General features: G+C 52.4%; 1 protein-coding gene across 3 annotated transcripts in view; it reads left to right on the forward strand.

Annotated features, from left to right (window-relative positions):
- LOC139239246 (tectonic-3-like) overlaps positions 1–13,710 on the forward strand; it is a 315,085-nt gene that overhangs the window by 274,056 nt on the left and 27,319 nt on the right. Inside the window, exons 1-3 of one of the 3 annotated variants that reach the window (XM_070867943.1) lie at positions 8,701–9,429; positions 12,041–12,161; positions 13,362–13,477. In XM_070867943.1, the coding sequence (XP_070724044.1) occupies positions 8,763–9,429; positions 12,041–12,161; positions 13,362–13,477 (904 nt within the window). In that variant the 5' untranslated portion in view covers positions 8,701–8,762. The other 2 variants (XM_070867944.1, XM_070867945.1) reach the window with 2 other exon arrangements.

The following is a 13,710-nucleotide window of genomic DNA, read 5'->3' on the forward strand; positions in this document are numbered from 1 at the left end:
GACCGGTGTCTGAGTGCCAAGGGACTGGTTGCTAATGGCCGAGGGACCGGTGACTGAGGGCGACGGGACCGGTGGCTGAGGACAATGGGACCGGTAACTGAGGGCCAACGGACCCGTTGCTGGGCCAAGCGACTGGTTGCTAAGGGCCTAGAGACTGGTTGCTAAGGGTCAAGGGACTGGTTGCCAAGGACCAAGGGACTAGTTGCTAAGTGCCAAGTGAGCGGTTGCTAAGCGCCAAGTGAGCGGTTGCTACGGGCCAACTGACCATTTGCGAAGTGCCAAGTGATCCTTTGCTAAATGCCAAGTGACCGTTTGCTAAATGTCAAATAACTGGTTGCTAAGTGCCAAGGGACTGGTTGCTGAGGACCAAGGGATCGGTGGCTGAATGTCAAGGGACCGGCTGCTAAGGGCCAAACAAACGATGGCTGCGGGCCATGGGACCGGTTGCTGAGGGCCAAGTGACCGGTTGCTAAATGCCAAGGGATCGGTGACTGAAGGTCAAGGGACCGGCTGCAAAGGACTAAGAGACCTGTGGCTGCGGTCCAAGGGACCAGTTGCTGAGGGCCAAGCTGCCGGTTGCTGAGGGAAAATCTATGGTAGGTTAGGGCCAAAGGTCTGGTTGCTGAGGGCCAAGGGATCGGTTGCTGAGGGTCAAGAAACCGGTTGCCGAGTGCCTTGGGTCTGGTGGCTGAGGAGCAAGGGACTCGTTGCTCAGGGCCAAGGGACTGGTTGCTAAGGGCCAAGGGTCTGGTTGCTAAGGGCCAAGGGACTAGTTGCTGAGGGCCAAACGACGGGTGGCTGAGTGTCAAAGGACTGATTGCTGAGGGCGAAGGGACCGGATGGTCAGGGTAAAGCGTATCGGTTGCTGAGGGCAAAGCTTCCCGATGCTGAGGGCGAAGCGTACTGGTTGCTAAGGGTCAAGTGTACCGGTTGCTAAGGGCCAAGAGAACCGGTTGCTAAGAGTCAAGGGTACCGGTTACTACGGGCCAAGGGTACCGGTTGCTAAGGGCCAAAGATACCGGTTGCTAAAGGCCAAGGGTACTGGTTGCTAAGGGCCTCAGGTACCGGTTGCTAAGGGCCAAGGGAACGGTTGCTTCGGGCCAAGTGACCAGTTGCTAAGTGCCAAGTGTTTGCTGCTAATGGCCAAGGGACCGGTTGCTTAGGGCCAAGGGACCAGTTGCTGAGTGCAAAGTGACCTATTGCTCAGGGCCAAGGGATCGATTGCTAAGGTCCAACTGACTGGTTTCTAAGGACCAAAAAACCATTTGCAGAGGGCCAAAGGACAGGTTGCCTCGGGCCAAGGCCCCGTTGCTAAGGACCGAGGGCCAAGGGGCCTGTGGCTAAGGGACAGGTGGCTAAGGGCCAATGGACCGGTTGCTAAGGGCCAAGGGGCTGGTTGCTAAGGGCCAATGGACCGGTGGCTAAGGGCCAAGGGACTGGTGGCTAAGGGCCAATGGACCGGTGGCTAAGGGCCAAGGGACCGGTGGCTAAGGGCCAAGGGACCGGTTGCTGAGGGCCAAGGGACTGGTTGCTGAGGGCCAAGGACCGGTTGCTGAGGGCCAAGGGACCGATTGCTCAGGGCGAAAGGACCGATTGCTCAGGATGAAAAGACCGATTGCTCAGTGCAAAGGGACCGTTTCCTAAGGGCCAAGGGACTGGTTGCTAAAGGCTAAGTGCCTTGCTGCAAAGAGCGAATCGACCGGTGGTTGAGGGCTAAGGATCAGGCAGCTGAGGTCCAGGGGACCGGTTGCTGAGGGTCGAGGGACGGGTTGCTTAGGATCGAGGGACTGGTTGCTAAGGGCCAGAGACCAGTTGCTAAAGGCGAAGGGACCAGTTGCTAAGGGTTGAGGGACTGGTTGCTTAGGGCCAAGTGACCAGTTGCTAAGTGCCAAGTGACCTCTTGCTCAGGACCAAGGGATCGATTGCTAAGGGTCCAACTGACTGGTTTCTATGGACTAAAGAACCATTTGCAGAGCGCCAAGGGACAGGTTGTTGGGGCCCAGGGACCGGTTGCTAAGGGCCAAGGGACCTGTTGCTAATGGCCAAGGGACCAGTTGCTAAGGGCCAAGGGCCTTGCTGCTAAGAGCGAAACGACCGGTGGCTGGGGGCTAAGGATCAGACAGCTGAGGGCCAAGGGTCCGTTTGCTAAGGGCGAAGGGACCGGTTGCGAAGGGCCAAAGGACCGGTTGCTAAGGGCCAAGGGACAGGTTGCCTAGGGCCAAGGGACCCTTTGCTAAGGGCCAAGATGCTGAGGGCCAATTGACCTGTGGCTAAGGGACTGGTTGCTAAGGGACAAGGGACTGGTTGCTAATGACCAAGTGTTGGTTACTAAGGGCCAAGCAACCATTGCTCAGGGCCAAAGGACCGGTGGCTGAGGGCCAAGGGAATAGTGGCTGAGGGCCAAGGGACCGGTGGCTGAGGGTCAAGGGACCGGTGACTGAGGGTCAAGGGACCGGTGGCTAAGGGCCAATGGACCAGTTGCTAACGGCCAAGGGACCGGTGGCTAACGGCCAAGGGACCGGTTGCTAACGGCCAAGAGACCGGTTTCTAAGGGCCAAGGGACCAGTTGCTAAGGGCGAAGGGACCGGTTGCTAAGGGCCAAGGGCCTTGCTGCGAAGAGCGAAACGACAGATGGCTGACAGCTAAGGATCAGGCGGCTGAGGACCAAGGGTCCAGTTGCTTCGGGCCAAGGGACCGGTTGCTGTGGGCCAAGGGACCGATTGCTAAGCGCGAAATGACCGATTGCTCAGGGCCAAGTGTCCAGTTGCTAAGGACCAAGGGTCCGGTTGCTAAGGGCGAAGGGACCGGTTGCTAAGCACGAAGGGATTGGTTGCTAAGGGCCAAGAGACTGGTTGCTAAGTGCCAAGTGACTTGCTGCAAAGTGCGAAATGATTGGTGGCTGAGGGCTAATGATCAGGCAGCTGAGGTACAAGGGACCAGTTGCTTCGAGCTAAGGGACTGATTGCTGAGGGCCAAGCAATCGGTGGCAAAGGGCCAAGGGACTGGTGGCTGAGGGTGAAGGGACCAGTTGCTAATGGCCAAGAGACCGGTTGCTTAGGCCCAAGAGACCAGTGGTTGAGGGCCAAGCGATGGTGGTTGATGGCCAAAGGACTGGTTGCCGAGGGCCAAGGGATCGGCTGCTGAAGGCTAAGGGACCGGCTGCTGAGGGTCAATGGACCAGTTGCAAAGGGGCAAGGGACTGGTTGCTAATGGCCAAGGGACTGGCTGCTAAGTGCCAAGGAACTGGTTGTTAAGAGCGAAATGACTGATGGCCGAGGGCGAAGGATCAGGTGGCTTTGGGCCAAGGCACCAGTTGCTAAGGGCCAAATGTTGGTTGCTGCGGGCCAAGGGACCAGTTGCTAAGGGTGAAGGGACCGGTTGCTCAGGGCAAAGGGACGTGTCGGTGGCTGAGGGCGAAGAGACCATTTGCTAAGTGGCAAGTGTTAGCTGCAAAACCGCCAAGGGACCAGTAGCTAAGGGCCAACATGCCGGCTGCTTAGTGTTATGTATGTAACCCTTGGCAACCTGTATCATACCATCACCAGAGGACCTATCTGTTGGAGTCCCAAGGGATCCCAGCATCCCTTGGGAGCACTGTATATAAGCAGGCCTCCCACACTGTACCAACAATGTGGAGTTTAATTAAAGGTGCTAAGATCACACTTATTCATTGCATACAGTACTCAGTTGTATCATTTTATTATAAGCGTAACAATTGGCGACGAGATAACGAACAACCACGCGAAAATGCAAAGAACTGTTGGTATCCTGGAGAAATTCTCAGAAGGGGACGATTGGGAGGCCTTCGTGGAGAGACTCGACCAATACTTCGTGACCAATGAACTGGAAGGAGACGAGAACGCTGCCAAATGAAGGGCGATCCTCCTTACCGTCTGTGGGGCAACAACCTATGGCCTCATGAAGAATCTTCTAGCTCTGGTGAAACCAACAACCAAAACCTATATGTACGCTGGTCCGGGAGTACCTAAATCTGAAGGAAAACGTTTTGATGGCAAGGTATCGGTTCTACACGTGTCAACGGTCTGAAGGCCAGGAAGTGGCGAGCTATGTCGCCGAAATGAGGCGCCTTGCAGGACATTGCGAATTCGATGGATTCCTTGAGCAAATGCTAAGAGACTTTTTTGTGCTTGGCATTGGCCATGAGGTTATCATTCGCAAACTATTGACTGTTGAAACACCAAATCTGAGCAAAGCATAACGATAGCCCAGGCATTTATGTCCACCAGTGATAACACCAAACAAATTTTGCAGCATAAAGAGGTCCCGAACTTCATGGTAGAGAAGTGGAAGATGGCCTGTGCATGAGTTCTTTTAGCGTGGGGTGGTCGTTGCACACCGACTACCACACGGGCTTAGCTGAGCAAGGTCTTGGTCCAGTGGCAAGGGGGTCTGAGATGACTGGAGACCAGGCACTGCTGTATGGGCCTAGTTACCTACGGCCAGATGTTGGCCGCAAGCTCGGCACTGAGTAGCGCCCTTGATGGTCGGTGGCCTGCAGCTTGGTTGGGGGCAGGCATTGAGGGGGTCAGCGGTCCCCTGGAGTTCAGTGTGGAAGGTCAGGGTGGTCACAGCAATGGTACTCACCATATGCTGGGGGAGAAGAGGCCAGGTCATCAGCGGGGAAGGAGAGGTCCAGTTGTCGCTGAAGGGGAGGAGGCACGATCACCATTGAGGAGGTGAGGTCCAGCCACCGTTGAAGGAGGAGGGGGGGTCAGCCATTGTCGCTGAAGAGGAGGAGGCCCAATCGCCGACGAGGAGGATAGGCCCATCCGCCGTCGCTAGAGAACGCCCGACCTCCGCAGGAGGAGGCCGTTGGAGAGGGTCTGGTTGTCGTTGGAGGGGCCCGATCGCTGCTGGAGGGGCCCGATCACCTGGGCGGAGGCTCACCTGGCTCGCCGGGCATCATCGAGGATTGAGGATCGGTTGGAGCACCTGAGTCAACATCGAAGAAAGAGGTCCAGGTCCAGGTCGCCGTTGCAGGAGGTTGCAGGAGGTTTGGTCGCTGATAGTCTGGTCGTCGTCGTCGTCGCTGCCGATCAGGGGCGTGGGCGTTTGGAGGGAAGGTTTACGCTTGAGGTAGGCCCGAATTTGTGGGATTTGTCGGATTAGTGTTGAAGGTAAACTATTAAGAAAATTGACCCCTTATTAGGTTCTATTAAGGCTAGGGGAAGCTTAGAAAGTGGGAGGGGGGAGGTTGAGGGTGAAAAGTTGTCGGATGACGGAAGATGACAAGGGGAAAGTTGTTTTAGCAGAGGAACTCCCTAGGGAGCTGCCATCCCGGCGACCAGCTTAACCCCTAGTACTGCCCCTCCGACAGTGCAATGCTCCCTCAGCAAGTAATTGCAGTAATGAGGGAGTGCCGCACTGTCGGAGGGGCAATACTGAGGGAGTGCCGCACTGTCGGAGGGGCAATACTGAGGGAGTGCCGCACTATTGGAGGGGCAATACTGAGGGAGTGCCGCACTGTCAGAGGGGCAGTACTGAGGGAGCGCTGCACTGTCGGAGGGGCAGTACTGAGGGAGCGCTGCACTGTCGGTGGGACAGTACTAAGGGAGTGCAGCATTGTCGGAGGTGCCACCTTTCGGACAGACGTTTTACCGAGGTCCCGTCTGTCCTGTCACATGGAACATAAACGATCCCTCGACAACTCTGGGAAGAAGAGCGGAGGGAATTCTCCCCGGTGTCCTGGGGCCAATATTTATCCCTCCACCAACATCACTAAAAACAGATGATCTGGTCATTATCACATTGCTGTTTGTGGGAGGTTGCTGTGAGAAAATTGTCTGTTGCATTTCCGATGTTACAACAATGAGCACACATTAACAAAGGACTTCATTGGCTGTGAAACACTTTGGGACATTCTGAGGGAGTGAACGACGCAGTAGAAATGGGAGTTCTTTAATTCTTTTAAATAATCTGCTTCAAAACATTTTATTGAAAAGATTTGTTTCATTCCAAGAGACAAAATCAGCACAAAATGACTAACAAGTGCAATGATATTAATAGTGGACGCGTAGCATCGGGCGTTAATGTCCATTGCAGCCAGGGCCTCGAGCATTGAAGGGGTTAAAGGTTAATTCAGCGGCTTCACTGACTGACGACTGATGTAATAAAGGACAAGTCTGGCAAAACCAAGGTAATTGCTGACATTTGGAAAAAGCATATTACACGATGATTGGAGATGTGATTAAATGTATGTAAATTGGATAACAGCTAAAGCGTAGAACAATGGTATTTGTGGAAACGGGGCAAATGAGATAAACAAGATGTGTTTTGTGGAGATGTGATTAAGTGTACGTGACTTGGCCAACCAAGTCCCGAAGATGTGAAGGAAACAAGATGTAAGATTGTATATAAGCCAATGACCCGAATGTAAAAATTAGACTCTCATCTGAGCTGTGGCTGAGAGAGCCTCTCTCTGCACGTGCTTGAATAAAGATCGCTTGAAACCAGTAGATGCTCGTCGCCATCTGCATTGGAGCAGATCATATACCGTCACATACAGTAAGGGCAGCTGAGCTAACTCCTAGAGTTAGGCTTCTCGGAGGACTAGACCGACTCGGACTGCAAGGGAAAAGGGAGGTTTAAATACAAACATTAATCACATCAACAGGTCAAACCTCCTCGAGCCTGTGAAAGACCACAGATGCGAAAGGCGGGGGAGCGAGGGTGGGTGTGGGTGGGGTGGGGGCGGAGACAGAACACAATAGGAAATCACCAGCCAATTTGATTAGATACAGAGTAAAGCTTCCTCTACACTGTACCATCAAACACTCCCAGGGCAGGTATAACATGGGGTTAGATACAGAGTAAAGCTCCCTCTACACTGTCCCATCAAACATTCCCAGGTCAGGTGCAGCATGGGGTTAAATACAGAGTAAAGCTCCCGCTACACTGCCCCATCAAACACTCCCAGGGCAGATATAACAACAACAACTTGTATTTATAATAGCATCTGTAACGTAGTAAAATGTCCTAAGGAGTATTATGGCATAAACATTTAACGCCGAGCTGCATATGTAGAAATTATCGCAAACTTGGTCAAAGAGGTAGGTTTTATGGAGCATTTTGAAGGAGGAACGAGAGGTAGAGAGGTGGAGAGGGTTAGGCAGGGAGTTCCAGAGCTTCGGGCTCAGGCAGCTGAAGGCACGACCACCAATGGCTGAGCGATTATAATCAGGGATGCTCAAGAGGGCAGAATTAGAGGAACACATACATCTCGGGGGCTGTCGGGAGATTACAGAGATAGGGAGGGGCGAGGCCATGGAGGGATTTGAAAACAAAGATGAGAATTTTGAAATCGAGGCGTTACTTAACCAGAAGCCAATGTAGGTCAGCGAGCACAGAGGTGATGGGTGAGCGGGGCTTGGTGCGAGTTAGGACATGGGTAGGCGAGTTTTGGATCACCTCTAGTTTATGTAGGTTAGAATGTGGGCGGCCAGCCAGGAGTGCATTGGAATAGTCAAGTCTAGAGGTAGCAAAGGCAGGGATGAGGGTTTCAGCAATGGATGAGCTGAGGCAGGGGCGGAGACGGGCGATGTTACGGAGGTGGCTACAGACGATCTTAGTTAAGCTGAAGATATGTGGTTCAAAGCTCATTTCAGGGTCAAATATGACACCAAGGTTGCGAACAGTCTGGTTCAGCCTTAGACAGGAGTTGGGGAGAGGGTTGGTGTCAGTGGCTAGGATACAGAGTAAAGCTGAGGTACGAGATCAACCATGATCTTATTGAATGGTGGAGCAGGTACGAGGCTGAATGGACTACTCCTGCTTCTATTTCTTATTACAGTACAAGAGTAAATAAGTCTTACTACAATTATACAGGGCATTGGTGAGGCCACACCGGGTGAAATGTTTACAGCTCTATCCACCTTACCGAAGGAAAATCAGACTTGCCTTAGAGGGAGTGCAACAAAGGTTCCCTAGATTGGTTCCTGGGTTGAGAGGATTGCCCGATGAGAGATTGAGTAGACTAGTCCTATATTCTCTAGAGTTTAGAAGAATGAGAGGTGATCTAATTGAAACATATAAAATTCTTCAGCGGTTTGACAAGGTTAATGCTGAGAAGATGTTCCCCCTGGCTGGGGAATCTAGAACCAGAGGTCACAGTCTCAGGATAAGGCTCGGCCATTTCGGACTGAGATGAGGAGGGATTGACTCAGAGGGCGGTGAATCTTTGGAATTCTCTCCCCTGAGGGCTATGGAGGCTCAGGCGCTGAGTATATTGGACAGAGGCGTGTAGATTTTTGGGAACGGAGGGAATTCCGGGATACGGGAACAGTACGGGAAGGTGGCGGTGAGCTGGAAGATCGGCCATGATCTTATTGAATGGCGGAACAGGCTGGAGGGGCCAATGGCCGCCCCCTGTGTGGTGGGAAATGCAGGAAGAATAAACTGAAATAGTGGTGAGGGAGGGAGGGGGCAGTGAGCAGGGAGGCAGCATGTGCACACAGGGCTGCAGGGCTCAGGGGATGTGGGCCTGCTGCACACCCTGATACCTGGCCCTCACTCCCCGCCTGCTGCACCTGTCCGCGGGGGGCGGGGCTTGTGGGCTGCGCGATTGACAGCTCGCTCGACCTCGCCCACCTGACGTCACGGCGGCGCTCGGCCTGTGCGCGTTGGCGTCATGGCGGCGCTCGGCCTGTGCGCGTTGGCGTCATGGCGGCGGCCGAGGGGAGGAGGCGGCGCATGCGCCGTGTCGGGCGGAGCGGGGCTGTGTTGCCGTTGGTACGGGGCGGACCATGGGCTGGCGGGTGCTGTGCTGGGTCGTCCTGTGGCCGCTTAATGGGGCCGTGACCACGGGCGGAGAGGCCACGACGTCTGTCAATGGGGCTGTGACCCCGGGCACAGGGACCTTGACCCCGGGCGGAGAGACCACGACGTCTATCAATGGGGCCGTGACCCCGACCCCGACCCCGACCCCGGGCGGAGAGGCCACGATGTCTATCAATGGAGCCGTGACCCCGACCCCGGGCGGAGAGGCCACGACGTCTGTCAATGAGTCCGTGACCCCGGGCGGAGAGGCCACGACGTCTGTCAATGAGTCCGTGACTCCGGGCGGAGGGGTCATGACGTCTGTTAATGGGTCCGTGACCCCGGGCGGAGAAACCGTGACATCTGTCAATGGGTCCGTGACCCCGGGCGGAGGGGTCATGACGTCTGTTAATGGGTCCGTGACCCCGGGCGGAGAGGCCATGACGTCTGTCAATGGGTCCGTGACCCCGGGCGGAGAGGCCACGATGTCTGTCAATGGGGCCGTGACCCCGGGCGGAGGGGCCATGACGTCTGTCAATGGGTCCGTGACCCCGGGCGGAGAAACCGTGACATCTGTCAATGGGTCCGTGACCCCGGGCGGAGGGGCTGTGACCCAATCACCGGAAGATGTAACGGCCAACATCCTGAGGGCCGGTAAGATGAGCGCTGGCAGGAATGCGGGAACAGGAGGAGGCTGCTCATCTCCTCCACTGGTTCTTGTTCAATTACTTCAGGAAGAACTTGGACAAACGTAGGTCCCCTGCAGTCAGAATCAGGGGAACAAAGAAATGGCGGACCAATTGAACAAGTACTTTGGTTCGGTATTCACTAAGGAGGACACTAACAACCTTCCGGATATAAAAGGGGTCAGAGGGTCTAGTAAGGAGGTGTAACTGAGGGAAATCCTTATTAGTCGGGAAATTGTGTTGGGGAAATTGATGGGATTGAAGGCCGATAAATCCCCAGGGCCTGATGGACTGCATCCCAGAGTACTTAAGGAGGTGGCCTTGGAAATAGCGGATGCATTGACAGTCATTTTCCAAGATTCCATTGACTCTGGATCAGTTCCTATCGAGTGGAGGGTAGCCAATGTAACCCCACTTTAAAAAAGGAGGGAGAGAGAAAACACGGAATTATAGACCGGTCAGCCTGACATAGGTAGTGGGTAAAATGATGGAATCAATTATTAAGGATGTCATAGCAGTGCATTTGGAAAGAGGTGATATGATAGGTCCAAGTCAGCATGGATTTGTGAAAGGGAAATCATGCTTGACAAATCTTCTGGAATTTTTTGAGGATGTTTCCAGTAAAGTGGACAAGGGAGAACCAGTTGATGTGGTATATTTGGACTTTCAGAAGGCTTTCGACAAGGTCCCACACAAGAGATTAATGTGCAAAGTTAAAGCACATGGGATTGGGGGTAGTGTGCTGACGTGGATTGAGAACTGGTTGTCAGACAGGAAGCAAAGAGTAGGAGTAAATGGGTACTTTTCAGAATGGCAGGCGGTGACTAGTGGGGTACCGCAAGGTTCTGTGCTGGGGCCCCAGCTGTTTACATTGTACATTAATGATTTAGATGAGGGGATTAAATGTAGTATCTCCAAATTTGCGGATGACACTAAGTTGGGTGGCAGTGCGAGCTGCGAGGAGGATGCTATGAGGCTGCAGAGCGACTTGGATAGGTTAGGTGAGTGGGCAAATGCATGGCAGATAAAGTATAATGTGGATAAATGTGAGGTTATCCACTTTGGTGGTAAAAACAGAGAGACAGACTATTATCTGAATGGTGACAGATTAGGAAAAAGGGAGGTGCAACGCGACCTGGGTGTCATGGTACATCAGTCATTGAAGGTTGGCATGCAGGTACAGCAGGCGGTTAAGAAAGCAAATGGCATGTTGGCCTTCATAACGAGGGGATTTGAGTACAGGGGCAGGGAGGTGTTGCTACAGTTGTACAGGGCCTTGGTGAGGCCATACCTGGAGTATTGTGTACAGTTTTGGTCTCCTAACCTGAGGAAGGACATTCTTGCTATTGAGGGAGTGCAGCGAAGGTTCACCAGACTGATTCCCGGAATGGCGGGACTGACCTATCAAGAAAGACTGGATCAACTGGGCTTGTATTCACTGGAGTTCAGAAGAATGAGAGGGGACCTCATAGAAATGTTTAAAATTCTGACGGGTTTAGACAGGTTAGATGCAGGAAGAATGTTCCCAATGTTGGGGAAGTCCAGAACCAGGGGTCACAGTCGAAGGATAAGGGGTAAGCCATTTAGGACCGAGATGAGGAGAAACTTCTTCACCCAGAGAGTGGTGAACCTGTGGAATTCTCTACCACAGAAAGTTGTTGAGGCCAATTCACTAAATATATTCAAAAAGGAGTTAGATGTAGTCCTTACTACTAGGGAGATCAAGGGGTATGGCGAGAAAGCAGGAATAGGGTACTGAAGTTGCATGTTCAGCCATGAACTCATTGAATGGCGGTGCAGGCTAGAAGGGCCGAATGGCCTACTCCTGCACCTATTTTCTATGTTTCGATGTTATATAGCGCCTTTCACAACCACCGGATGTCTAAAAGCGCTTTACAGCCAATGAGGTACTTTTGGAGTGTAGTCACTGTTGTAATGAGGGAAACGCAGCAGACAATTTGCGCACAGCAAGCTCCCACAAACAGCAATGTGACAATGTTTTTTCATATTGTTGATTGAGGGATAATTATTGGCCCCCAGACACCGGAGATAACTCCCTTGTTCTTCAAAATAGTGCCATGGGATTTTTTACATTCACCTGAGAGAGCAGATTTAACGTCTCTTCTGAAAAACTGCACCTCCGACAGTGCAGCACTCTCTCAGCACTGCACTGGGAGTGTCAACCTAGATTTTTTTTGTGCTCAAGTCCCTGGAGTGGGACTTGAACCCACAACCTTCTAACTCAGAGGCAAGAGTGCTACCCACTGAGCTACAGCTGACACTATCTATAATATATAGGACTGACCAGCGAGTAATAAAGGCTTAACGTAAATTTGTTGCTTTTGTACTCTGTGGGCGTGAGATTATCCGTTATTTCGAGGCCTGTTAGCACTATTATTTTTAAATAGAAGGACAGAGATGCATCTGTGGAACTGTAATTGGGTCAGGAAGAAAGCAATGGGCCGATAAGTTTGCAGATTGATTTTGGAAGATGGAGAAGGCGACGTTTCAGGTAAGGGAGGGAGATGGTCTTTGAGACCATCCATGCTCTGTTGTAAGATCTCTCTGCCTTGTTCCAGCTGTTCCCATTTGTACCTGTGACCTGACTGACGGAGTCTGTGAACTCAGCTGCTGCTGCGACCCTGACTGCACCTCCGCGGACATCAATGTCTTCTCTTCCTGTCTGCCGGGCAGCGAGCCGTAAGTGTCTGTTAGTGTGTTACTATTGTCTGGCAAAACCTCAAATTTAACATGCTCATCCTGTTCAAATCTCTCCATGGCCCTCGTCCCCCCATATCTCTGAAATCTCCTTCAGCCCTACAATTCTCATCCTCATGTTCAAATCCCTCCATTTCCTCGCCCCTCCCTATCTCTATAATCTCCTCCAGCCCTACAATTCTCATCCTCGTGTTCAAATCCCTCGATGGCCTCGCCCCTCCCTACCTCTAACCTATACCCCCCTGAGATCTCTGCATCCTCCACTCCCTTCGCCCCTCCGTTGGCGGCTGTGCCTTCAGCTGCCTGGGCACCAAGCTCTCAAATTCCCTCCTAAACCTCTCCCAAAGCACTCTGCTCATCCACTGTTCCTCGTAACTTCCCATTAAGAAAATACTCTGATCTATCTTTTTCAGAACCAAGGTAGATGACCTCACATTGCCCACATTAAACTCTGTCTGCCATAGTGTTGCTTACTCAATTAGTCTATCTATGTCCCTGGTTTCTTGTGACCAAATACGATCAAATTCTGATTGTATTCCAAGATAATAGGTGATAAAACCTACTCTTGGTAATGGTAACAAGGGATTATGGAGCCAAGGCGGGCTGAGTTGAGGTACAGATTAGTTCTGATCATTGAATGGTGGAATAGGTTCGAGGGGCTGAATGGCCTGTTCCAGTTCCTTTATAACATGCTCGAGTGGCTGAATGGCCACCTCCAGTTACTATGTACAGGCTCGAAGGGTTCAATGGCCTCCTTCTGTTCCTATGTAAAATGACCGAGGGGCTGAATGGCCTCCTCCTATTCTTGTGTAACAGTCTCGAAGGGCTGAATGGTCTCCTCCTGTTCCTCCTGTAAAAGTCTCGAGGGGCTGAATGGCCTCCTCCTGTTCCTCCTGTAAAAGTCTCGAGGGGCTGAATGACCTCCTATTCCTTCCGTAAAAGTCTTGAGGGGCTGAATGGGTATCCTGTTCTGAATGTAACAGGCTCGATGTGCTGAATGGCCTTCTGCTGTTCCCAGATCCTGGATTATTTTTCCGGGTGTTTTAGGGATGGCAGTGGGCAGTAAGCGGGAGCTCAGTGCTTCTTGTCTGTGAGCTGTCTGATCAACTCTCCTTGAGCTAATCCAGTTTTATCGTCGTGCATGATGGTCTCCACCATTGCTTTCTCTCCCATCGCCTCTAGGGTTATTAGCCAGGTCTGCATCGAGGATTCGGTGATCTTCACCAGTAACAGCCCTTTCCCAACCGTTATCCACAAGGATCGTTCGCACAGTCGCTTCTGCGTAATGGTTAACGACCGTAAGTAACACAACAGATCGATTTCCAGAGCAACAGCAGCTACTTGCATTGATATAGCTCCTTTAGCGGAGTCGAATGTCCCAAGGTGCTTCACAGGAGCACAATGTGACATCGAGCCACAGAAAGAGATATTGGGACAGGTGACCAAAGCTTGTCAAAGAGGAAAGTTTAAGGAGCATCTTAAAGGAGGAGAGAGGGGCGGAGAGGTTTAGGGAGAGCATTCTAGAGCTCAG

The sequence above is a fragment of the Pristiophorus japonicus genome, chromosome 26 (genome assembly GCF_044704955.1).
Source record: "Pristiophorus japonicus isolate sPriJap1 chromosome 26, sPriJap1.hap1, whole genome shotgun sequence".
In the NCBI taxonomy this organism is placed as follows: Eukaryota; Metazoa; Chordata; class Chondrichthyes; family Pristiophoridae; genus Pristiophorus; species Pristiophorus japonicus.